Source organism: Melanerpes formicivorus, unplaced genomic scaffold, assembly GCF_026170545.1.
Source record: "Melanerpes formicivorus ecotype bairdi unplaced genomic scaffold, bMelFor1.0.p_v2 SCAF_118, whole genome shotgun sequence".
Lineage (NCBI taxonomy): Eukaryota > Metazoa > Chordata > Aves > Piciformes > Picidae > Melanerpes > Melanerpes formicivorus.
Window position 1 is genome coordinate 676268 of NW_027142470.1, and position 25970 is coordinate 702237.

At 54.2% G+C, this 25970-nt stretch overlaps 1 protein-coding gene across 1 annotated transcript in view; it reads right to left on the reverse strand.

Annotated features, from left to right (window-relative positions):
- Nucleotides 1-950: 950 nt before the first annotated feature.
- The window catches only part of SDC3 (syndecan 3), a 58817-nt gene continuing 33797 nt past the window's right edge, over nucleotides 951-25970 (reverse strand). Inside the window, exons 2-5 of the mRNA XM_068167469.1 lie at nucleotides 11691-11808; nucleotides 10620-11263; nucleotides 7937-8210; nucleotides 951-7497 (exon numbers count right to left, since the gene is read on the reverse strand). Of these exons, the coding sequence (XP_068023570.1) occupies nucleotides 7331-7497; nucleotides 7937-8210; nucleotides 10620-11263; nucleotides 11691-11808 (1203 nt within the window). The 3' untranslated portion in view covers nucleotides 951-7330. The remainder of the gene's footprint in view (nucleotides 7498-7936; nucleotides 8211-10619; nucleotides 11264-11690; nucleotides 11809-25970) is intronic.

Below are 25970 nucleotides of genomic sequence, written 5' to 3' on the forward strand. Positions count from 1 at the left end.
ATCAAAATTTTTTGTGTTTAGAGCAATGAAAATTTTTGTGTTTAGAACAATACAAATTTTTTGTTTAGAGCAATGAATTTTTTTTGTTCAGAACAATAAAAATCTTTTGTGTCTAGAACAATGAAAGTTTTTTGTTCAGAACTATGAAAATTTTCTGTGTTTACAGCAATGAATTTATTTTGCGTTCAGAGCAACGAATTTTTTTGTGTTTAGAGCAATGAAAATTTTTTGTTTATAGCTAGGAAAAATTTTTTGTGTTTAGAACAATGAAATTTTTATTGTGTTTAGAACAATGAAATTTTTTTGTTCAGAGCAAGGAGAATTTTTTTGTGTTTCTAGCAATGAATTTTTTTGTGTTCAGAGCAAGGAAAATTTTTTGTGTTCAGAACAATTTTTTTGTTTGTTTAGAGCAATGAAATTTTTTTGTTCAGAACAATAAAAATCTTTTGTGTTTACAACAATGAACATTTTTTTTTGTTCAGAACAATGAAATTTTTTTGTGTTTTGAGCAATGAAAATTTTTTGTGTTTGGAGCAATGAAACTTTTTTTGTGTTCAGAGCAAGGAAAATTTTTTGTGTTCAGAACAATAAAACTTTTTTTGTATTTAGAGCAATGAAATTTTTCTGTGTTTGCAGCAATGAATTTTTTTGTGTTTAGAGCAAGGAAATTTTTTTTCAGATCAATGAAAATTTTTTGTGTTTAGAGCAATGAAAATCTTTTGTCTTTAGAACAATGACTTTTTTTTGTTCAGAACTATGACAACTTTTTCTTTATAGCAAGGAAAATCTTTTGTGTTTAGAGCAAGGAAAATCTTTTGTGTTTAGAGCAATGAAATTTTTTTGTGTTTCTAACAATTATTTTTTTTTCCCTTGATAACAATGAAATTTTGTTTGTAACAATGACATTTTTTGTTTGTTTGCTTAGTTTGGTTGATTTTTTTTGTCCCCCCCCCCCCCTTTTTTCCTTATCTTTTCTTTATACAAGAAGGTTTGATGCTTATTTACAAGAAGACCCAGTGGGTGACTCGGTGGTGGTGGTGGTTAGGTGAGAGAGAAGCTTGTGAGTTTAAAAAGTAGGTTCTATCAAACTGCAATGGGTAAGAGGTTGTTCTCAAAGTCAGCAGTTCTGGCTGGTTTGATTGTCAGCTGGACTTAAAACCCAGGAGGGGGCACCCAGACCAGGGTGGGGAGCTTATGTGTGTGAAAGTCGCTGGGACCCGCGAGGTCCTTTGGAGATGCGGTGGATGAGTTGTTCTGGAAGGGGAAAACAAAACCCAAACACCTGGGCATCGCACAAGTGACTTGTTTTTTGCTTCCTCCCCTCCACCCCCCCAAGAAAATAATAGTAAAAAGAAAGAAAGAAAAACACACAGCAAAAAAAAAAGAAGAAAGAAAAAAGTCTGTACACTCCAGACCGAGACTGCTCTAGAGAGTGGGAGTGGAAACGTCCACGGAGCTGCAGGCACAAGGTGCGTGGGGACAGAGCGGAGCCAGCGTGGAGCCTCCCTCGGGGCTTGGGCTCCACGTCAGCCCCCAGGTGGGGCTGTGGCAGGCGGCAGCAGGCTCCTTGCCCCCAGCCCTGGGGCTGGGCTCAGGCCATTGCTACGCTGGGGCAAAGAGCAGGGAGAAAGGAAGGAGCCAGCAGCGTGGGGCCGAATCCCGCAGCCCGCAGCAGAGGACGGGGGCCGAGGGCTGCGGAGCCCAGCGCACGATGCTGGCTGACAAACCTTCCTCTTCCTCCTGGTTAGGTGCAGAGTTTACACTGAACCTGTGCCTCACACTCACAGGTATATACATATATACAAAGTTATTAATTACATACACATATATATATACATACAGACACACCCAGCCCTGCCACCCTGGGCTCCAGCAGCTGCCAAGGTGCCTGCTGAGATGCCATCTACTCTGATAAACCTCAACACTCAGTGTCACTGTAGGTAGAAAACCTCCAAGCTTAGAAATGCTGAAAACCACAAACAGGGTGTTTAAGGTGGGGAAGGGGAGAGGGAATAAGCACTGAAAATTAGAAAGCCATTCTTGTTCTTGGCAAATGGTTCTGTTCCCAGCAAAGCCTCCACCTGGTGACTCATGGGGCAGGGGTTGGAGAGCTCTGGCGGTCTAGAGAGCAAGAAGCAAGACTCAAGTGGAGCAATGCAGATCCAACCCAGGCATCTTCAGCACCCAGCACGCAAAATGGGGAGGGAATGAACGTTTCAAGGCAAACCATCATGCCCAAGGCACATCCAGCCCACTGCCATCACTCTCCCTGCAGCAGAATCACCACCACCACCCCAGCACAGGGGCCTGGAAAGGTCCAAAATCAGATTTTTGGAGGAAATGGACAACTCAGTTCCCAGCCTTGCAAAACCTGTCTGGAGCTGGGTCCTGCCACCAGCTGGGGCCACCTCCATCCCCTTGCCCTTCCCATCCTCCTGCTTACAGCCCCATCTTTGGGCTCTCGAGTCCATTTTCTGGTCCTCCCCTTCTTTTGACCTCCTCCTCCTGCCTCCTGCTAATTTATCTGGTCCAGGAATCACTGGTTGCTTTAACAATCTTCTTCCAGGCATCATCTGCTGCAAATAAATCACAGCAGAGAGAGAGACTGAAGCCAGCACAGCTGGGAGAGGAGCTGACATCATCTTTCACACCTTGCAAGCACAGCTCTCCTAAAATAATGGACCTGGCACAGCCCAGAGCTTTCCTTCAGCTCTAGGGTACCATACACAAGCACACAGAAAAGTAGTGGAAGAGCCCAGCTCCCTGCCCACGTGACCATCCTTGGGTGCACAGCTGGAAGGGCAAACACAGCTGGAAGGCTGAGCACCGCTGGGAGACTGCAGCTGTGCATGGGTGGTGTCACTGCAAGGCTGGGGAAGAGGCTGAGTTTGTGCAGAAGAGGCTAATGCCAAACCTGGCAGGTTTGGGGAGGGGGTGGAGATGCTCAAGCTACCATTGGAGTTAATTCTCCCCAAACTTGCTCTGCAGCCAAATCAACAGCTGAGAAAAGATGCTTCCATTCCTCCCTGCTGTGCTTTCTTGCCTCTTCCTCATCCATCTTCACACCAGGAACCCCTCAAAAGCCCCAGAAGCTCCTACTGGAGGGAGCAGCTGTGCCCTGCTGTCCACCATCTGCCTCCAGCCACCCGTGGCACAGCCACGTGCCCAGCACCACCACCCAGTGCCCAGCACCACCACCCAGAGCCCAGCACCACCACCCAGAGCCCAGCACCACAACCCAGCCACCACACACCACATCCACATGGTGCCACACACAGCCTCAGGGATGACCACGCTGCAGCCCACCACCACCACAACCCCCTCAGATACCCTGGCAGCATCTTCCCCCTGGGTTTCATGGGGCTTTTACTCATCCCTATTGATCAGGCAATAGAGATCCAAAGGTTTCTGCCATGGTTTTGGAACTGGGCTTGCCCAAATGAACACAACCTTGGAGCAGGCTGCCCAGAGAGGTTGTGGAGTCTCCTTCTCTGGAGAGATTCCAAAGCCACCTGGCTACTGTCATCCTGGGCAAGCTGCTGTGGGTGCCCTGCTTTAGCAGGGGGGTTGGACTAGATCATCTCCAGAGGTCTATTCTGGGATTCAGCTCCATCCCACAACTCCTTAGCCTACAAGGCAGGCACAAGTTCAGCCATCCCCCAGCAAGACAGGAGTTGGGTTTTCCCCTCTAAGCATCAGCACCAACAACTCTCCAATGCTCCTGGGGAGCTGTGGTGACAGCAAAGGCTCCATCATGATTCACCACCAGAAGAAGCTGGGCTCCAAGGCCAATCTCCTTGAGCTCACATCCTGTCTCCAGGTAGAGAGCAAGTGCATGGAAGCAGCAGACATACACCCAAGGCTTTGGGCAATCCTGGTAACCACTTTAATCGCCTTCACCTATTCTTTTGTTTTGTTTGGGGGTTTTTCTTTGCATGTGATTCTCTTGTACTTTCAATTACTTCAAGAGAAAGCTCTGCCCAGCCTCCTCTCCCCCTCCCACTTCCAACCTTCCTCTCACTTCTGGAACTGTGACAGATTTAAGTGCTGGGATTACAACTTAACACCAGCTGAGCGAACGGAGGTTAAGCTTGAGTGAATAAAAAAATGGTTTTAGAGAAGTTCAGACTATTAAATAGGGGGGGGAAAAAGAAATGGCAGGAAGAAGATTAGGGAAGCAGCTAAGAAAATCAGCATTTAAAAGATTAAGCTGGGAGGTTTGGAGGGTTTTTTTAATGCAAGCTCAAAGGATTAAGTCCAAAAGTTGGTGGGTTTGGGTGGCTTTGGTACTGGTCCTGTCCAACTCATTCCATCAGGAAGAGGCTGGATTTCTGCCACCCCCCACCAGCTAGGGCCCCTTGTGGGGTCCCAAAAAGGTCCTCAAAGCCATCAAATCCGTGAGTTGAAACTCACACTTCCAGCAGATCGGAGGAAGTGGCTCTTGGAGCCAGGTTGGCACCGAGAACATCTCCAGATGTGTGGTCCTCCCTCTGCAGCACCCTCATCCTCTGCAGCAGGGGGGGATCCAAGAAATGGGCACACACACACACATACTCCTGACACCATCTGCTCTAAACTAGAAGAACCAAAGCAATGGCATTTTTTGAGGCTGATATCTCTAAAGTGGGGATTTTTGAGCCAGCCTGTGCATGGGGGCTCTGCTCCTTGCCCTAAAGTAAGACCAGGTCAGTGTTTTGGGTCATAGTCACAGATTCAGAGGCTGAATTTGGTTGGGACCCACAAAGGGCATCTTGTCCGACTCCCCTGCAGTCAGCAGGGACACCTCCAACTAGATCAGGTTGCCCAGGGCCGCACCAAGTCTGATCTTGAATGTTTCCAGGGATGAGGTCTTAACCACCTCCCTGGGCAACCTGTTCCAGCGCCTCACCACCCTCACTGTGCAGAGCTTCCTCCTGATGTCCAACCTGAATCTGCCCTGCTCCAGTTTCAAACCACTGCCACTTGCCCTCTCCTCACAGGCCCTTCTGAACAGTCCCTCCCCAGCCTGCCTACAAGTCCCCTTCATCTTGAAACACAGCTCTAAGGTCTCCCTGGAGCCTTCTCTTCTCCAGGCTGCACAGCCCCAGCTCTCCCAGCCTGTCCCCACAGCAGAGGTTCTCCAGCCCTCTGATCATCTTGGTGGCCTCCTCTGGACCTGCTCTACCAGGTCCAGGCCTCTCTTGGGTTGAGGGTCCCACAGCTGGACACAGCACTTCAGGTGAGGTCTCCCCAGAGCAGAGCAGAGGGGCAGGATCCCCTCTCTCCATCTCTGGCCACGCTGCTTTGGATGCAGCCTGGGGGCTTTCTGGGCTGCCAGTGCCTTCCCTGCAGAGCCCAAAAGAGCATAGCCCAAACCTCCCAGCTTCACAAGTGCCTTCCAGCCACCATGTGCAGTGCAATGGGAAGCTGCAGGGGCTCCATTTCCTATCTCTATAGAACTGTGTATGTATGTGAGTGTGTGTATATGTATATTTAGATAGATATATATTTAGATATAGATTGATAGACCTCTAGAAGATGCATTTGGCCTCTCCAGCCCCTAACACAAGAAGCCCTGCTGTCTGGTAGCCTCTCCCAGGATCACAAATCCCTACATCCACCAACACCCCAAGGGGCCAAAGTGTCACTGTGTTTGTGCAGGTTAATTCATGGTGCAACAAAGCCAAAGCAACCCATTTTTGTCTCCCCCCACACACATTTCTCTTGTTTCAGCTGCTCTCAGTAAGAGCAAAGTCAAAATCTCCATGGGACACCAGCGAGATGGCAACCATCAGAGAGGCAAAGCTCCTTGAATGCACCACAAACAGCACTTCAGCTAATTAAAAGCCAACTTGTTGAGAGATTTAATTGACTTCCCTGTGCAGAATCTTGCTCCAAAGCACTTAGCCTTTCCAGAAGGCACAGCTGGGCTCTGCACCAAGCCCTGCTGCTCTGCACCTTCAGTAACCAACCTCACTGCACTTGGGTGATGGTGGCTTCCAGGATCTCTTGCTCTCAGGCTCCTGGGTGCCCTGTGGGTTACACTGGAATTTAAGCAGTAACAAAGGAAACACAAACCATCAGTCCTGGGTATTGCAAAGAGTCAGGTGGCAGCCGACCTGCCCTGGGGCTGGTTACAGCTCTGCCTCACCTTCCTCACCTTCTGGCTGCAAGTAGCCTGATGGGGACCCCTGCCCGACCTTGAGGGGACAGAATGCGGGCTCTGCTTTGCATTTCTTTCCTTAGGCTGCACCTCACACCTTGCAGAGCTTTGTTATCCCCTCTGGAGGCAGCAGGGAGAGGACTGAACTTCATTTCCAACTCCTCTCCCTGCCAGCTCCCCACCAAGCAACGTCCTGCTCGCTTTTAAAACCAGTGCTGGCGGTCGTGCTGCACAAGCTGAGTTTTTATTGGTCACAGTGACAACCCAGCAGGAGCCAGGTCCCTTCTCAAGCCAAGCCCTCAGCGGCCAGGGACACGCAGGTTCTGCAGCCGTAAGGTCTCTGGCTGTGCCCAGCGGTGCGGTGGAGCCAGGTGGTGGCAGCAGCAGGAGATACCCCAACAGCTTCTTGCTGCTCCACAAGACTCTCCCAAGAGCTGATCTCAAGAGATCCCTTCCGGCGTACTGGCCACGTGTGGGGGGATTTCTGCCTTCCCCACTCCGAGAGCAAACCCCGAGGGGGAGGAGGGGGCGGAGGAGAGGGGAGGGGCATCAGGTATCCCAGCCCCTTGTGTGCTTTTCCTCAAGGCTTGTAGCGGATTTGTGAGCTGTGTCCTCTCTTCAGAGAGAAGCAGGGAGAGAGGGGATTCCTGCAAAGCAACCGGCCCCGTTGGACAAGAGCATAACGAATCAAACCAGGAGAGGGGGACAGAAAGCTCCCTCCTCTCCCAAGGGAAAAAAAAAAACAAACAAACAAACCACCAAAAAAAAAGAGAAAAAAGAAGAGGAAGATAAATCCAAACCAACCCCCCTGCTCCCCAGGGCTGGTAGAAGGTGTCCAGATCCCAGAGTCCATTGTGGTGGTGGTGGGAAAAGCCCAGCGAGCTCCAGCTCCAGCGCCCTGTCCCGCGGTCCCCAGGCACAGGGTCCTCGGTGCCGGCTCCTTGCCCCTGTCCCTCCCTCTGCAGCGAGGCCAGAGGCGCTCGGCCCGAGCTCTGAGTCTCCATCACGCTTGAAGATGTCCTTGCTCTGTTAGCTGTTGCCAGTTTTGCTTTTTAAATTCACAGTCTGATCCAAGAAAAAAGAGAGAGAGAGGGAGACAGAAGGAGAGAAAGAGAGAGAGTGGATGAAGGGGAGGAGGGGAGGTTGGGAGCGGGGAGGAAGGAGCATGAGGCACGCCAGGCTCTGCTCCTATGCGTAGAACTCCTCCTGCTTGTCAGGCTTCTGGTAGGTGACGTTGGCTTGCTTGGGCTCCTCCAGGGTGTAGCTGCCCTCATCCTTCTTCTTCATCCGGTAGATGAGCAGCATGACCAGGAAGGCAGCAAAGAGGGCTCCCACCACGCCGCCCACGATCACGGCTGCAACACAGACAAGCGGCAGGGCCGTCAGCGCCAGCCCAGCTGGGCTGCCTGCACTGAGAATCTGGGGGATCCGTTGTGGATCCCAGCCTGGTTTGTGCTTTGCAAGCTTGCAAGCAACTTCTCTCCTGAAATCTCTGGCTGAGAAAGCAGGAAATGAAGGTGAGAGGCTAGTGCAATGCTGGGGTTCAAGGAGCTTCAACAAGCTCCCCAAGGGCAGTGATGCTGAAGGGTGAGGAGGACTGAGGGCTGAGGGCTGTAGTAGATACTCTACAGCCACACAGTGGGTGGTGGACTGGCTTGAGGCAAGCCAGGCACACCAATACCCTGCCAAAGGCCATCCCCCACTCTTGAGGCATGGACACCCCAGCTGCCTGTGCTGCCTCCCCCTCCAAACACAGCAGCTGTGCCCCCACGGGCCCGAGGCCTCCACTCTCACCTATCAACACTTCTTTCCTCTCCAGGATGTTCTTCTGGGGCAGCTGAGCAGCGGAGTTCCCGGAGTCTATGGAGTTGTCCAGCAGCCCTGGCTCCGCCTCCCTGCCCAGCCCGGGGGCTGCCGGCGGCGTCCCCACAGCCATCACCTCGTTCCCCAGCTCGGGGCGAGTCGTCTCCTCCTCTTCCTCACGGATCTCAAAGTCCCCGCTGGGGCCGCTGCTGGCCGGCACCTCCGGCTCGTTGGCAGCAGCTGTCGTCACCTCCCCTGGCTCCACCTGGGAGAAGCACAGAATCGATCAACCAGGATGGAAGAGACCTCAGAGATCATCAACTCCAACCTAACACCTAACACCTCCTGACAACTAAACCATGGCTCCAAGTGCCACATCCAATCCCTTATTGAACACCTCCAGGGACAGGGACTCCACCACCTCCCTGGGCAGCACATTCCAATGGCCAATTACTCTTTCTGGGAAGAACTTTCTCCTCACCTCCAGCCTAAAACTCCCCTGGCACAGCTTGAGACTGTGTCCTCTTGTTCTGGTGCTGGTTGCCTGGGAGAAGAGACCAACCCCCACCTGGCTACAACCTCCCTTCAGGTAGTTGTAGACAGCAAGAAGGTCTCCCCTGAGCCTCCTCTTCTCCAGGCTAAACAACCCCAGCTCCCTCAGCCTCTCTTCCCAGGGCTGTGCTCCAGACCCCTCCCCAGCCTCGTTGCCCTTCTCTGAACATGTTCAAGTTTCTCAATGTCCTTCTTAAATTGAGGAGCCCAGAACTGGGCACAGGACTCAAGGTGTGGCCTAACCAGTACTGAGAAAAGACAAGATGGAGCAGGGGACAAGGACCAGAGGGTCATTCCTGCTTCCAGCACCTCTGATGTCTTCTGATGAAGGACATCCCAGTACCAAGGACAAGGTGGCCCTCTCAGCAGGGAACATGGAGAATAAGGCTGAGATGTCCCTTCCTTGTGTCACCTGAAGTGGAAAGCTATGCTGCAGCAAGCAACACAATCCCACATCTTGGTGGTCACCAAAAGGCTGAGCATGGTTCAGCTGGACACTTCTTGTCTGTCCCTATCCCAGATGGCCCTGAGATGCACAAGCTCTCACCTGTTCCATGTAGCTTCCCCAAAAGACAGCTCCACATCCCAACCCTCATTTGGGCTCTCTGTCCCCAGTGTAGACTTATGTCTGGCTGAAACATCTCAGAGATGCCTCCTTGTTAGACATGAAGCAATGCAACCCTTTCAAAAGCTCCAGCCACAGAGCCATGAAAGGATCAGATGCCACTGGATGAGCCCCAGGGGAGTCCCTTTCTTCTCTCTTTTCTCCCTTCAGCCATGGAGGAGCAGGAAGCTGGGCAGGAAGCTGGGTCCTTCTCACCCAGGACATGGAGCCAGCCTGTCCCTCTGACATGGGCTCTAACTAAGCCCCTTTGCCACAGTGGCAAAACCAGCATGGAAAGCAAACATGGGCCAGGCAGATCAGAGGATCATAGAGGTGTAGAATTATTTTGGTTGGAAGAGACATTTAAGATCATCAAACCCAACCTTTAACCCAGCACTGCCAGGTCACCACTAAACCATGGCCCTCAGCATCACATCCGCACATTCCCACACTTGCATCTTCCTCAGGACCAACCAACCCCCTCTGACCATCTCTATTGTCATGGAATCACAGAATGATTTGGGCTGGATAGGACCTTAAAGATCATCTAGTTCCAACCTCCCTGTGATGGGCAGGGACATCTCCTGTTAGATGTCCTTGCTCATGGCAGGGGAGTTGTCACAATCAGGCTGACCTGCTCCATGTCCCCATACTGAGCTGGACCCCATTGACCCCGAGCAAAGCCTCCCTGGATCTCTCCTTTGCAGGGCAAAAGGCTCTTTCCACAGCTGCCTGGGAATGCTCCAAATGAAGATGAGCAAAGAGCTGGGTGGGTGGAAGCAGGGGCTGGTGACAGGAGCCCTCTCCATGTCACACTGCCCGGGGCAGGAGCGCATGGCTCACTGCTCCCCACCAGCAGGAGCTTTTGTGACAGAGATTAATTGAAGGTCAGTGAGAGCCCAGAGCGCTCTGCAGCCAGAGAAGGGAACTAGTTTAGACTCATCACTGCACCTTTCACTCAGAGCTCTTTGCAAAGGGCCCCCGAGGGGCTCACAATGGGAAATGGATCTGTGGATGAAATCCCCTGCTCAGGACACCCAGCAGGCTGGAAGTGCACCATCAAGCCATAACTGTGCAGGATTTGGGCCTCCTGATGACAGGCTGCAAGCTGGGAGTGGTACCATGAGTCCAGACACCAAGCTCATTCCCCATGAGGTGGTGGTGGTGTGACCTCCACCCCAGCCTTGCTTCCATCCTGTCTGGGGAAGCTGCTCAGGAGGCAGAGCTGGGGACACCAGGGATGTGTGGCATAGCCCTGGCTGCCCTCCACCAGTCACCATGCAGCCTCATCACCGTGCTCTGCCCACGCTAAGCCCTCCTCCCACCCTTTATTCTACCCTCTCCAGCTCCCCAAGTGTTCCACTCTCCACAGAGCTGGGAAGAGCCCAGCCTGGCTTGACCTCCCTCAGAGCAACCAGCTAAGGACAGATCAACCACAAACGCCTCCCCCCACCACGGCGTGGCTTCCAACACAGCCCACGAGCCCTGCAGCAGCTGGGAAGAGCCCCTGCCTCCTACCTGGGGGGCTTCTGTGGGTGGCAGCATGGTAGGACTGGATGGCAAGGCAGTGGTTTTTTCTGTGAGGTCTGCAGTCCTGGAGGTGCTTGGTTTTGGCAGGGACCTGGGCTTAGCCGTGCTGGTGGGGACCAGCCATGCCGTGGCCAGCTCGGTGGGCGTGCTGCTTTCGAGGCTGGAGGTGGTTGGTGTCTCTAGGGTGGTGGCCCGAGTGGTGGCTGCCTTGGTGACCAAGGGGGGCAGGAACCTCCGGACAGTGGTGGGCTTGGCGGTGGCCATGGTGGTGCTGGTGGTGCTGGTGGCCACAGTGGTGGTGGTGGTGGTGGTGGTGGTGGTGGTGGTGGCGGCTGCAGTGGTGGTGGTGGTGGTGGTGGTGGAGCTCACGGTGGTAGCGGGTGAGTCGCTGGTAGCGGTGCTGGTGGTGGTTGCTCTCCAGCTGGGGATCACTGGGGTCTCTGTCATCCTGGGGATGAACAAGGCGCTGGTTGTCTGCTCGGGGGTGGTGTCCTCAGCTGGGAAGGGCTCGAAGGGGGTTGCCACAGGCTGCACCAAGGTGACAGGCAGCACGGCCGCCGTGGTGGGCAGCGTGACAGAGGTGTCCGTGGTGAGGGTGGCTGCGGTCTCCAGCCCTGACTCCTGCTCGAAATCTGAAAGGGGAAGAAGAGTGAAGGGTGAGGCTGCTGCTGCTCCAGCACCTCCCAGTGGTGACAGGCTCCTGCCCACAGCTCTGAAACCACTGGGATCCTGGATTGGTCCCAGGCTCAGCAGAGACCAAGGGCTGCAAATTCCCATGTGGGGGCCAAAGCTTCTCTCTGAGGTCAGTGAAGCCACTGTGACATGGCACATGCTGGAGAAGGGCTAACCCTGCCCACTATGGCCAGAGACTGAGATGTGAAATGGAGTCACCGGAGCCCAACCTTTGGGGCAGTTCCTGCCTAGGAGAGGGCAGGAGGGTAGCTCCAGGAAGGGGTGACCTCTGCCCTCGCATCCCACGGCAAGCCTCTTTCCAGTCCCACCAAAGCCCACAGCCAGGCTCCCCTGTAACCCTTGCTCAGGGACCCCACAGCTACTTACAGCCAGAGCCAGAGCCTGAGTAGACATCGTCCAGTTCCTCATCCCCAAAGGGGTCATCGTCCCCAGAGCCCTCCAGGTCCACAGGCCTCTCATAGTTCTCATTGCGCCAGCGCTGAGCCTGCAGCCAAGAGGGGAGAGACCTGTGATCAGCTCCAGCCTGGCCAGGTCATGGAATCACGGGGAGATGGAAAGGACCCTCGAAGGTCATCTTGTCCAACCCCCCTGCAGTCAGCAGGAACATCCACAACTACATCAGGTTGCTCAGAGCCCCATCAAGCTTGACCTTGAACGTCTCCAGGGATGGGGCCTCCACCACCTCTCTGGGCAACCTGTTTGAGTTGGACCTCTAAGGCCTCTAAGATTCTCCAGTCCAGCCATTAACCCAACACCACCATGGTCATTAAACCATGTCCCCAGGTGCCATTGCCATGCATTTCTTGAACACCTCCAGGGACAGAGAGTCCCTGGGCAGCCTGTGTCAGTGCCTCACCACTCCTGCAAAAAAGGAATTGCTCCTCAGGTCCAGCCTAAACCTCCCCTAATGCAGCTTGAGGCCACTTCCTATTGTCCTATCAGCTGCTCCTTGGAAGAAGAGACCAACTCCCACCTCACTGCAGCCTCCTCTCAGGGAGCTGTAGAGAGCAATGAGGTCTCCCCTCAGCCTTCTCTTCTCCAGACTGAACACCCCCAGCTCCCTCAGCTGCTCCTCCCCAGCCCTGTTCTCCAGACCCTTCCCCAGCTTAGTTGCCCTGCTCTGGACCTGCTCCAGCCCTCAATGTCCTTCTTGGAGTGAGGAGCCCCAAACTGAGCCCAGGATTTGAGCTGTGGCCTCACCAGTGCCCAGTACAAGGGCCCAATCCCTCCCCTGGTCCTGCTGGCCACACCGTTGCTGAGGATGAAGGATTTCCCATGGAAAGAAACCCTCTGGAAAAGTAGGGGGGGGGAAGGGGGGGGGGAAATCCAACAGCTGCTTTTGGAAACTCTTAGAACATGAGAAATGCATCAGTTTGAATCCCCAGCTCACAGAGGGTTTGGGTTAGGTGATTTTTCACGTGATTCTTGGCACATGTGTGACAACATCACACGTTCTCAGCTGCTCTGACTTGCAGAGTCTCAATCATAGAATCCATGAATCATAGAGTCACAGAATGGTGGGGTCTGGAAAGGGCCTCTAGAGATCATCAAGCCCTAACCCCCTGCCAGAGCAGGATCACCCAGGGCAAGTCACACAGGAACACATCCAGATGGGGCTTGAAAGTTTCCAGACAAGGAGACTCCACAACCTCTCTGGGCAGCCTGCTCCAGTGCTCCAACACCCTCACACCAAAGAAGTCTCTCCTCCTGTTCAGATGGAACCTCCTGGCTTCCAGTTTGTGCCCACTGCCCCTTGTCCTGTCCCTGGGCACCACCGACAAGAGCCTGGCACCTTCTCAACGCCGAACAACATCAGACTTCAAACGCTTTACTTCTTCGCAGCCGTATGAAAACCTGAAGAGCCCTTGCTAGGAGGGCTCTTTAACATCTTGTTTTGCAGATCAAAGTGTCTCCTGTTTGTGTTGCAAGGGAACAGTTTGACACTTCATTACAGCCCGAGCAAGGAGGCTTTGATCTGCAAGATAGCATCAGATGTTTCAAGATGTAACAAGCCAGGTTAGCGCTTAAATTTAAAAGAAAGGGGCTGAAGGGTCCCCTTCACCTGTTAGAGCATTTTACCTCCTGATAAGAGCTTCCAGCTTCTTTGTTTTCGTTCCAGACCGGGATTAAAAGGAGTTTTGACAAGTCAGGGAAGAACAGCCCTGTGTCCCGCTCAGGCAGCAACTGAGCCCAGCAGCCCCGGCGCAGCACGCAGTCAGAGAGGAGCCCCAGGCACCACTGCCCACATCCATCATGCCCCCAGGGTCACCAGCCAATGCCAATCTCCAACCTGCTGAGTGAGGCTCCTCAGCGTGATGCAGATGTTTGGAGCCAGAACCTTTCCTCTAGGACTGTCCCTTTCCCACATCTGCACTCCCTGCACTTTGCAAGCACCTCCAGGGAGATCCATCTCCAGGAGAGACCCAGCTCCCAGAGAGACCCAGCTCCCAGAGAGATCCCCTCTCCCAGAGAGATTCCCTCTCCCAGAGCTGCTGACAGCAGCAGGAACAACTTCACAGCAGTAAAACACCTCGCAGGGACAAAAATCACTCTCTGGAGACAGCTCCCTGGACGTGAGAGACTCCTCTCCCACACCCGCCCCTCACACACCAGCCTGGGGAGAGCAGAGGCGTCCCCAGCCCGGTTTTGCCCTGAGTGGATTCCAGAGGACAGATGGGTGGCCATCAGTGGGGTTTGTACCAAGGAGGGACAATGGTAACCCCTGACACAGCTCCAGCTGCTGCCTGGCCAGCTCAGTGCATGCAACACCAGCTCCTGCCCCACCAGGCACCAACACGCTGCTGGCTGCAATGTTCACAGAGCTGCAGCATTCCTGCTGCTCATGGGAGATGGAAAGGAACCTAAAGTGGGGTGAAGGAGAGTTTCCCTTCTCTTACTTGTCCACAAAGCTCCAGAGGCTGCCCCTGAGCTGCTTCTCCTTGCAAGGAGAGCAAAGCCACAGCAAGCAGCAGCAGATGCTGGGCAACCCTTTGCTCCCCACAGGCATCCTCCATCCTAGGACTGCATCTGCCCAGCAAACCCCTAAATGACCACAGAGCCAGGAGCAGGCATGGTGGGAACTCCTGGCTGTAGCAAGCACAGCCCCAGCCCACCAAGCTTCACAAGGGCTTATTGATCTAAACATGAGGAGAAACTTCATGTTGGGGGTGGTGGAGCCCTGGACCAGGCTGCCCAGAGAGGTGGTGGAGTCTCCATCTCTGGAGTCACTCCAAACCCACCTGAATGCCATCCTGTGCATCCTGCTCTAGGTGAACCTGCTCTAGCAGGGTGGGTTTGCTCTAGAAGTTCTCCAGAGGTCCCTTCCAACCCCTACCATGCTGTGATTCCATGCTAAAGACCTGTGAAACATTTCTAGGTGTTCCTGAGGTCTGCTCCCAACAAAAGCTCCCATGTTGCTCCACTCCCAAGGCAGTGACATAAGCCTCCTGCCAGCCAGGCTGCCCCAGCTGCAGCCCTGCTGGTTTAGGTCAGATTCATGCCATAAATCCTGGGAGCAGTTGGTGTTTATTGGGATTTCCTGTTCCTTAGATCCTTAATGTTCTGTGTGCACTGAGCCCCATGGTCATGCAGGGCCCCTTCACCTCCCCCCAGCAACGAGGAAGCTGTTCCCCCTCACAAATCATGCAGGATGGCAGCTCCCTCCTCCCGACCTGTGGCTGCCTCCCCATCCATCAGCCTGCAGCCCAGCAGAGGCAGCTGCCTGGATTGGACCCAAAAGGGAAACTTCATCCAGACTTTATCCCCGAGCCAGGAGGCTCCAAGTGGTCAGAGCAAGGTTGGAAGAAGCTTGCTGGCAGGACCCCTTGGGTGTGCTGGATCCATCCCTCACAGCCCCTGGTCCCCAAGGATGGAGTCAGGGACTGTCTTGACCCCACAGCAGCAGGGATGGGGCTGCAAGTCCCAAGAGAGGGTTTTCTACAGCAGGAGTTTTGGTCTGGAAGTCACATAAGTCACATCCATACCCTTGTTCCTTCCATGGTTGGGAAGGGAGGACCCACAAACAGGATTCCCCAGGCCCTCTGTGCAGCCTTCTCCAGGTGTCCAATGCAAAGCTGGTCCAGGCAGGCACAAGATTCTCAGGGTAGGAAGGAAACTCCAACACAATGCTCATCCTGTCCCCAGTGCTGCCCCTCTGCCTTATCTCACCTCTCACCCTGCAAGGTGCTGGTTCTCCCCCATGCCCTGCTCAGGACTGCCCTGCAGTCCCCATGGCTCAGCCCAGAAGCCTGTCACTGACATGCCAGCAACAGGAGCAGCCAGAGCCAGGATCCAGCACTGGCATCATCCAGACCCCAGCCACCTGCCCGGTTCCCACTCCTCCAATGTCCAGAAAGGTCACAGATCTGCTGCTGTTACATCAGGCCCTGATGCAAAGAATCACAGAATTGGTTTGGTTGGGCAGGACCTTGAAGATCATCAAGTCCAACTGCTAACCCAGCACCACAGCACGTCCCTCAGCACCACATCTACACAGATGTGAAACCCTTCCAGGGATGAGGCTTCCACCACCTCCCTGGGCAACCTGTGCCAGTCTCTCACCACCCTCATGGGGAACAATTTCTTCCTAACATCCAATCTCAATCTACCCACTTCTAGTTTTGCTCCATCCCCTCCAGGCCTATCACTCCCTCACACCCTCAAAAGTCCCTCCCCAGCTTTCTTGGAACCCCCTTCAGATGCTGGAAGGCCACAAGAAGGTCTCCTTGGAGCCTTCTCTTCTCCAGACTGAACAGCCCCAACTCTCTCAGTCTGTCCTCATAGCAGAGCAGCTCCAGCCCTCTGCTCATCCCCATGGCCCTTCTCTACCATAAAGCTGCATTCCACTGTAGATTGTACCTTTGCTTATAAATCCAGCTTTCATTTGCTTCCAACTGAGCTGCTCTGACAAATTCAGTGGGGGGGGGGGAGGAATTTCAACCCACCACACTCAGATAAGAAAAGCACTCTCACTAGACCCCAGTGGACACTCTTTCCCCTGCAACCACAACAGGGCTGAGCGTGGTCAGCAAGTGATGCCCACCCAGCTCCTCACTGTGCCCTTCGCTGCCTCTGCTCCCCAGCTTGGCTGGGCCCTGTGGGAATGGCAGCCAAAGGGCTGCAGAAGAGCAAATCACACCCAAATCCTGGGCTAAGAGCCTTGCAAAGCACGCGAGAGCTCAGGCCCTTTGGCCTGGCACCATCAGAGCTGAGCAAGGAGATTAGAGAGGATTCAGTCCCCCTCCAGAGTCCATGCACATCAACCACCTCCCCAGCACAGCAGGTGTCAAGTCCCCCCTTCTGCTCTCCCTTTCTCAGTGTGGGTGGCATCATTTTACAGGTGACAAGATGTGAAGCTTGGGGAGAAAGTCCCACTCAGCCCAGCACGAGCTGCTCTTTGGGTACTGCAGAGGATTTGGCTACTTAAAACAGAGAACTGTAGAATGGTTTGGGTTGGAAAATCCCTCCAAGCCCATCCAGTCCAGCCATCAACCCAGCACCACCATGGCCACTGAACCATGGCCCCAAGTGCATGGCCACACTTTTCTTGAACACCTCCAGGCATGGGGACTCCACCACCCCCGTGGGCAGCCTCTGCCAACCCCTGACCACTCTTCAGGAAACAATTTTTTCCTCATCTCCAACCTAAACCTCTCCTGCTGCAATTTGAGGCTATTTCTGCTCAATCTATCACATGATCCTTGGAAGAAGAAACTGACACCCACCCCAGCCTCCTTTCAGGGAGCCGTAGAGAGCAATGAGGTCTGCCCTCAGCCTCCTCTTCTCCAAACTAAACAACCTCAGTTCCCTCAGCAGCTCCTCACCAGTCCTGCTCTCCAGACCCTTCCCAAGGGCTTTGTTGCCCTGCTCTGGACCTGCTCCAGCACCTCCACCTGTTGTTGGAGTGAGGGCCCCAAAACTGAGCCCAGGATTCAAGGTGTGACCTCACCAGTGTCCAGTACAGGAGCACAACCGCTGCCCTGCTCCTGCTGCCCACACCACTGCAGATCCAGGCCAGGCTGCTGGTGGCCTTTTTGTGGTAGGGAGGGGAGCTGCCCACCACCTTCATGGTACAAAGATGTTCCTACAGACTGTTCTGCATCCTTGTTCATCTCCTGAGGAACAGGGAGCAACTGGTTTGGGTCTTCCTGTACAGCCCTGCCTGCACATCCCTCCTTCCCTAGGCAGGGAGGTTCAGGGTGTTGGATATCTTAGGCACGGAGGTTCAGGATGTTGGATATCTTAGAGAGGGAGGTTCAGGGTGTTGGATATTTTAGGCAGGGAGGAGCAGGGTGTTGGATATCTTAGGCAGGGATGCTCAGGGTGTCGGATGTTTTAGGCAGGGAGGTTCAGGGTGTTGGATATATCTTAAGCAAGGCTCTCACAAAGACTCTAAATGCTCTCAAAATCTGCCCCAGATATTAACCCCAAAACATGCTGCTGTTGCAAAAGCAACACTGCTGAGTGTCTGGCTTTGACCTCAGGTGGAAGGGACTCTGATAAATCAAGCCATCTTTAACCACAGGGAGAGGCTGGTGAACCTCCCTGGGATGCTCTCAGGCCTTTTGCTGGAAGCCATCAGCATGGCAACAGTCACCATGGAAACCACCTCCTCCATGGCATCCATCTCTGGTGCAGGGAGATGGGTGGTGTCCTTTAAACCATGCCCCCAAGAGCCATTGCCACACCATTCTTGAACACCTCCAAGGATGGGGACTCCACCAGCTCCCCCTGGGCAGCCTGTGCCAATCCCTGACCACTCTTGCAGCAAAGAGATTTTTCCTCATCTCCAACCTAAGCCTCCCCTGGCACAATTCCAGGCCATTTCCTCTCATTCCATCACCTAATACAAGGGAAAATAGCCCAGCCCCCACCTCACTCCAGCCTCCTTTCAGGGAGTTGCAGAGATCAATGAGGTCTCCCTCAGCCTCCTCTTCTCCACACTGAAGCACTGGAAGGAGAGCCAGTGCCTCGATGGGGATGGAGAGAGGAGAGAGCTGCCCTGAATCCTCCTGGATGAGCTTCACTTTTTGCAACCACAGCTCTGGAGAGACTTTTCTGCCCTAGGAGGAATTAGAACACCACAAAATGCTGGGAAGAAGGGAGCTGGAGTGGGACCCCCCAGAAGTGTCCAGTGCAGGATGTGATGGAAAAGGGATGGAGGCAGGGACGGAAGTAGGGATGCAGGCAGGGATGGAAGCAGGGATGGAGGCAGGGATGGAGGGAAGCAGGGATGCAGGCAAGGATGGAAACAGGGATGCAGGCAAGGATGGAGGGAGGCAGGGATGGAAGCAGGGATGCAGGCAGGGATGCAAGCAGGGATGCAAGCAAGGATGGAAGCAGGAATGCAGGCAAGGATGGAGGGAGGCAGGGATGGAAGCAGGGATTCAGGCAAGGATGGAAGCAGGGATGCAGGCAAAGATGGAAGCAGGAATGCAAGGATGGAGGGAGGAAGGGGTGGAAGCAGAATGGAAGCGCCCCAAAATGCTAGGAAGCAGGGAGCTGGTTACAACCAGGGTCAGCAATCCACCAGGGGCTGAAAGCTGCTTTCTGCAGGAAAACACATTGCAGCTGGGGGCTTATCAGAGGGGAAGTGTTGATTATTCCTCTGCTATTTGCCACTGGATATTTCCAATTAATACTGCCCTCCTTGAAATCCTTTCTCTGGTCTTTTACAGAGAAAACCTCAATAACTCATCCCAGCACATGACTCAATGACACTATAAACAGCTGAAGGAACATCAACTCATACAGCAAGTTGGAATGAAAACAATGTGTCTGAACCTTAAAGGCTCCACAAAGTCTTTTCCCACTACAAAAAAGAATCCCTGCTGAATTTCCACTCTTCCATCCAAGGCTGTGGGATAAAAACAAATCTGTTGGACAGTTGCTCCAGACAGCAGCTCAGGGTCACCAGGACCTGCTGCTTTGGGAAAAGATCTCCATGTCCCAGCACAGAGTCACAGAATCATTTCAGTTGGAAAAGGCTTTTAAGATCATCCACTCCAGCCAGTCTCTGACTCTGCCAAGGCTGGGGCTAAACCATGGCCCTCAGCACCATAGCTCTGCCTCTCTGAAACACCTCCAGGGGGTGAGCATTCAACCACCTCCCTGGGCAGCCTGGGCCAGGCTTTGGGAACCCTTTCAGGAAAGAAGTTTCTTCTAATGTCCAACCTAAACCTCCCCTGCTGCAACTTGAGGCCATTTCTTTTCATCCTATCACTTGTTCCTTGTGAAAAGAGACCAACCCCCACCTGGCTCCTTTCAGGGAGCTGTAGAGAGCAATGAGGTCTCCCCTCAGCCTCCTATTCTCCAGGCTGATCACCCCCCAGTCTCTTAGCTGTTCCTCCTCAGCCCTGTTCTCCAGACACTTCTCCAGCTTTGTTGTCCTTGCTCTGGACCTGCTCCAGACCTTTGATGTCCTTCTTGGAGTGAGGAGCTCAAACTGAGCTCAGTATTTGAGACATGGCATCAGCAGTGCCCAGAACAGGAGGACAGTCCCTGCCCTGGTAGAGGACACAGTCTCAAGCTGCACCAGGGGAAGCTTAGGCTCGAGGTGAGGAGAAAGTTCTTCACTGAGAGAGTTGTTAGTCATTGGAATGTGCTGCCCAGGGAGGTGGTCGAGTCGCCGTCCCTGGAGGTGTTCAAGAGGGGATTGGATGTGGCACTTGGTGCCATGGTTTAGACATTAGGTCTGTGGTGACAGGTTGGACTCAAATATCTTTGAGGTCTCTTCCAACCTTGGTGATTCTGTGATTCTGTGATGCTGCTGGTCAGCTGTGGCCAAGATTTTACCTAAGGACCAACACCAGACACCACCAAAGAGAGGGAGATGACCACAGGGAAGCTGAGGAGTTTGCCTTAGAGAGCAGAAGGATGGCAGGGCTGGGGCTGCAGGGTGCTGAGGGAGCTGGGGGTGTTTAACCTGGAGGAGAGGAGAGGCTCAGGGGAGATCTTATTGCTCTCTACAACTACCTGAAGGGAGGTTGTAGCCAGGTGGAGGTTGGTCCCTTCTCCCAGGCACCCATCAACAGAACAAGAGGACACAGTCTCAAGCTGTGCAGGGGGAAGTTTAGGCTTGATCTTAGAAAGAAATTCTTCCCAGGAAGAGAGATTGCCCTTGGAATGAGCTGCCCAGGGCAGGGGGGGGGTGGGGTTCGACCTCTCTGGAGGTGTTTCAGACTGAATGAGGCACTTAGTGCCACGGTCTGGTTGATTGGTTGGGGTTGGACTTGATGATCTCGGAGGTCTCTTCCAACCTGGTTGATTCTGTGATTGTGACTCTGTGCCGATGGGAGCTGGGGGGGCTGCAGCTCCCTCCCAGGCAGCAGCGGCGGCGGAGCTGCTGCTCAGCGGGCGCGGCGTGGGCCGGGCCGAGCAGCCGCCAGTTATTTCGTGCCGCTTCATTCTCGCTCAGATTAATGAAGCCCCTGAACAGCAGCTGCCTGAGCCCCAGTGCATTTTGATTTAATAGCTCGGTTATTTTATGCAAGCAAAATAATCATTAACGTTTACTGAGCAGCAGGCATCGTCCTGGCTTTGCATCGATCGCGGCTGCCGGCGCGGGCAGCGCCGCCGGGAGCCGGGCTGCGGGCAGGCACGGCCCGGAATCCTGGAACGGTGGGGAGTGGAAAGCAGCTCTGGAGATCATCCAGTCCAACCCCACCCCCTGTCAGAACAGGATCGCCTCAGCCAGGTCACACAGGAATGCGTGCAGGTGGGCTTTGAATGTCTCCGGACAAGGAGACTCCGCAACCTCTCTGGGCAGCCTGCTCCAGGGCTCCAGCATCCTCACACCAAGGAAGTTTCTCCTCGTGTTGAGGTGGAACTTCCTCTGTTTCAGTTTGTGCTCTTTGCTCCTCATTCTATCACAGGGCACCACTGAAAAGAGCCTGCCCCCTCCTTCTTGCCTGCCACCCCTCAGATATTTATAGACGTAGCTCTGATCCCCTCTGGGGCTGCCCTTCTCCAGGCTCAACACCCCCAGGGCTCTCAACCTTTCCTCCTCACAGAGATGCTCCGGGCCCCTCAGCATCTTCATAACCTCCACTGGACTCTCTCCCTGTCTCTCCTGAACTGGGGACCCCAGAAGTGAACACAACAGTCCTGATGTGGTCTCACCAGATCAGAGTAGAGGGGGAGGAGAACCTCCCGTGGCCTGCTGGCCACACAGCTCAGTTGATTGTTGGCTTTCTTGGCCACAGACCCATGCCTCCCCAAACCCATGCTGGGACATGAAAGCTGCTGAATGTTTACTCATTGTTTGGGGAATATAATGAACCACCAGAGCCAGGTGCCCTGGGCCAGGCTCAGCTCTTCAAACAGCAACTCCTCCTCCTCCTCCTCGGGATCATCCATCACCAGCATCACTTTTCATCCTGATTCTTCGGTGGATCGGTGCCAGATCCTACCCCACTCCACAACAAATCTCTCTGAGCCAGGGCTGGCATGAAAAGCAGCAAGCATCCTGATGGAAATTGTTGCTAACACCTCATCTCCCAGCACGCTCCACTTTCAACCTCTGGGGAGATGGAGGAGAAACAAAACCAACACAAGCCACACACAAACAAAAGTCCCTGCTCCTGCCTCGTGCAGCACAGCAGAAGAGGCACAAACGAGCCCAGAGAGGCTCAGCCAAGCATCAGCTGGGATTGCAGCAGGCAGCTGAGGTGGCTTCTTGAGGTTCCCCTGGGCAGGAAGGTCTTCACAAGAACTAAGCACGCACAGTTGCCACTGTGTTTGGCTCCTGCTGCATCCAAAGTCATCCAGAGTGTGCCCCTTTGCCCCATGGTTGTGGCTTTGCCCAGAGCTGATGGAGCACTTGCCTGGAGGTGATGTTGGCTTGAGTGGGGCAGGAGGTGCCCTCAAGCCTGAGTTAGCCAGCTTAGGGGAAAAGCCAAGCCAAAGCCAGGCTCTACAGATCCCTCCTTGGTGCCCAGGAGTGGGGAGAGTCCTGCCACAGCCTGGAGCAGCAGGGTAGCCACTTGAGGAAAAATCCCAGACCTACAGTGCCCTCCATCCTCCTACTGAGAGCATCCTGCTAGCACAGCATGGGGGCAATGGAGGCAACCAGCATGGGGGCAATGGAGGCAAGCAGCATGGGGGCAATGGTGGCAAGCAGCATGGGGGCAATGGAGGCAAGCAGCATGGGGGCAATGGAGGCAAGCAGCATGGGGGCAATGGTGGCAAGCAGCATGGGGGCAATGGAGGCAACCAGCATGGGGGCAATGGAGGCAAGCAGCATGGGGGCAATGGAGGCAAGCAGCATGGGCAGGACCACAACCAGCCAGGCTGGCAGGCAGGGATCACAGAGTGGTGGGGGTTGGCAGGACCTCTGGAGATCATCAAGTCCAACCCCCCTGCCAGAGCAGGATCACTTAGGTCACACAGGAACACATCCTGGTGGGTTTGGAATGTCTCCAGAGATGGAGCCTCCAGGACCTCTCTGGGCAGGGACAGGCAGGTCTTGGGCAGCTGAGGCACTTTGCCCCCTCAGCTCTGCCCTCCTCCATGTCCCCCCTCTGCTTGGCCATCTCTTGCACCCCAAGGATTCCAGTGTCTCCAGATTGATTCATTGCCATGGGATAGCATATTGCCACGGTGACACAGGGAAAGTCCTGCCCTCCCCAGCATGCTGCCCACAGACCCCAGGCCACTATCCATGGATGCTCAAGGAGGGTCTCATCCCCCCAGCTCCATCCACCGAATGGGGAGCTGCCACTGTCAGCAGGAACCCCCCCAGTCATGGCAGAATCGATTTCCTCTGCTCTGCTCCATGATCCCACTGCAGCTCAACATGCAGAACTCTCTCAAGCTTTTCTCACCTTCCACAGAGTCTCATTGCAGAGCTCCCTCCCCAAGCCTCAGCTCTTCAAACAGCTCCAAAATAGGACTGCACATATATTTTTGTCCTGCTCTTCCTCAAGCACTTGGCCCAGGGACTGTCACTGTGGCTATCAAACACCTCCCTGGTGACCTCCTGGCAGCAGGATGTTGCTAATGGGCACTTTGGGATTCACAGGTTCCCCATCTTGCCTTCAGCTCCTCTGTGGAGACCCAGCAGCACAGACAGGGCCCTGGGAGCCCTCGTCCTTCCCAACCATGGAAAGATGGTCCCAGGCTCCATATCCAGGCCATGAAGATGGAGTTTGAGCAAGACAAACATCTTTGGTGTTGTCAAGGGGCAGGGAGTTGAGTTGGAGAGTGCCACATGCCTGGGAGGCATGCACAGGGCACGAGTCATGGAATCACAGAATCCCAGACTGCCTTGGCTTGAAAAGGACTTTAAAGCTCATCCAGTCCAGCCCCCTGCAGCCAGCAGGGACAGCTGCAGCTACAGCAGCTTGTTCAGAGCCCCAAACCACCTGGCCTGGAATGGTTCCAGGGATGGGCAGCTCCCACCTCTCTGGGCAGCCTGGGCCAGGCTCTCACCACCCTCAGTGTCAAACATGTCTCCCTTCTCTCCACTCTGAATCTCCCTCTTTTAGTTTCAAACCATCCTCCCTTGTCCTGTCACAACAGGCCCTGTTCAAAAGTCTGTCCCCAGCTTGAGATGCAGGAGGAGCTCAGCAGAAAGTTTTGCAGACTTAGAGTCTTGTCCCATAAAGAAGCAACCCAAAAGGTGTGGGGCACATGGTGGGGGAAGAACTGGGGTGCTGCACATTGCTGCTGAAAGCAAGCAGCAAGCAGCCCCCCTTTGGCCATGTAAGGTGTTTTCTCCAGTCCCAAAGGCCAGTTGGTTCCTTTGGGTTGCTCACTTCAGCCCTTGCAAAGCCCCCAGCAGCCCCAGCTGGTTCCTTTGGCTCCATCACTTGAGATTCAGCCCTTGCAAAGCCACCAGCAGCCCCAGCTGGTTCCTTTGGCTCCATCACTCGAGGTTCAGCCCTTGCAAAGCCCCCAGCAGCCCCAGCTGGTTCCTTTGGCTCCATCACTTGAGGTTCAGCCCTTGCAAAGCCCCCAGCAGCCCCAGCTGGTTCCTATGGGACCATTACTAAAGGTTCAGCCCTTGCAAAGCCACCAGCAGCCTCAGCTGGTTCCTTTGGCTCCATCACTTGAGATTCAGCCCTTGCAAAGCCCCCAGCAGCCCCAGCTGGTTCCTTTGGGTGCATCACTGAAGGTTCAGCCCTTGCAAAGCCACCAGCAGCCCCAGCTGGTTCCTATGGGACCATTACTAAAGGTTCAGCCCTTGCAAAGCCACCAGCAGCCTCAGCTGGTTCCTTTGGCTCCATCACTTGAGATTCAGCCCTTGCAAAGCCCCCAGCAGCCCCAGCTGGTTCCTTTGGCTCCATCACTTGAGGTTCAGCCCTTGCAAAGCCACCAGCAGCCTCAGCTGGTTCCTTTGGGTGCAACACTGAAGGTTCAGCCCTTGCAAAGCCACCAGCAGCCCCAGCTGGTTCCTTTGGCTCCATCACTTGAGGTTCAGCCCTTGCAAAGCCCCCAGCAGCCCCAGCTGGTTCCTATGGGACCATTACTAAAGGTTCAGCCCTTGCAAAGCCACCAGCAGCCCCAGCTGGTTCCTTTGGGTGCAACACTGAAGGTTCAGCCCTTGCAAAGCCACCAGCAGCCCCAGCTGGTTCCTTTGGCTCCATCACTTGAGGTTCAGCCCTTGCAAAGCCACCAGCAGCCCCAGCTGGTTCCTTTGGGTGCATCACTAAAGGTTCAGCCCTTGCAAAGCCACCAGCAGCCCCAGCTGGTTCCTTTGGGTGCATCACTAAAGGTTCAGCCCTTGCAAAGCCACCAGCAGCCTCAGCTGGTTCCTTTGGGTGCATCACTGAAGGTTCAGCCCTTGCAAAGCCACCAGCAGCCCCAGCTGCAGCTGAGCACAAGCCCTGTTGAGAGCCCTGGGTGGTTTTTGGCGACAGCTTGAGCTCCTCTGTGCCTCCAAATCTCCCCAGCCAGATGGTTGGGCTGATTACACTCCTCCTGGGTCACCCGAGGGCAAGGCCAGGGCTCCACAGGCCCAACAGCTCCTGAGATAGGAGGAAATATTTATTCTCCCAGCCTCAGAGAGGAAAGGAGCTTGATTTTTTTTCTCCTTTCCACTCTTTTTGCTGCCTGTGGGAGGCCTTTCACTTCCCCTCCTCCTGGCCAGGGAAGGATGCAGCCCAGAGCAAAGCCACCCTATGCCCATGAGCCCTACGGAGCCATCAAGAAGGGGAGGGAAAGATAGGTGCTGGATGGTTTGATGCACAGTGCCTTGGACACTGGTGTCCTTGTTCTCCACCAGCCATGCTGCTGGAGCAGGGGAAACCTAACCCTGCTCCTTCCTTGAGTGCCCAGAGCCTTCAAGGCAAGGCAGGGACAGAGCAAGGTTTAGCATGGGCCACGATCCTGTCTGGTCTGCTCCATTTATTGCAAGCCCCTAAGCCAGGATGGGCTCAGGCAAGAGGCTTAATCCTTATTGAGACCATCCTGAGGATGAGACCCCAAAGCAAAAGCCAGAAGGGGTGTGAGAAGGAGCCACAGAGTGACCAGAGTGTGGTGATCATAGAAACATCAAATGGTTTGGGTGGGAAGGGACCTTTAAAGCTCCCCTAGACCAACTCCCTGCAGTCAGCAGGGACAGCTGCAGCTACAGTAGGTTGCTCAGAGCTCCAAACAACCTGACCTGCTTCCAGGTATGGACACCTCCCACCTCTCTGGGCAGCC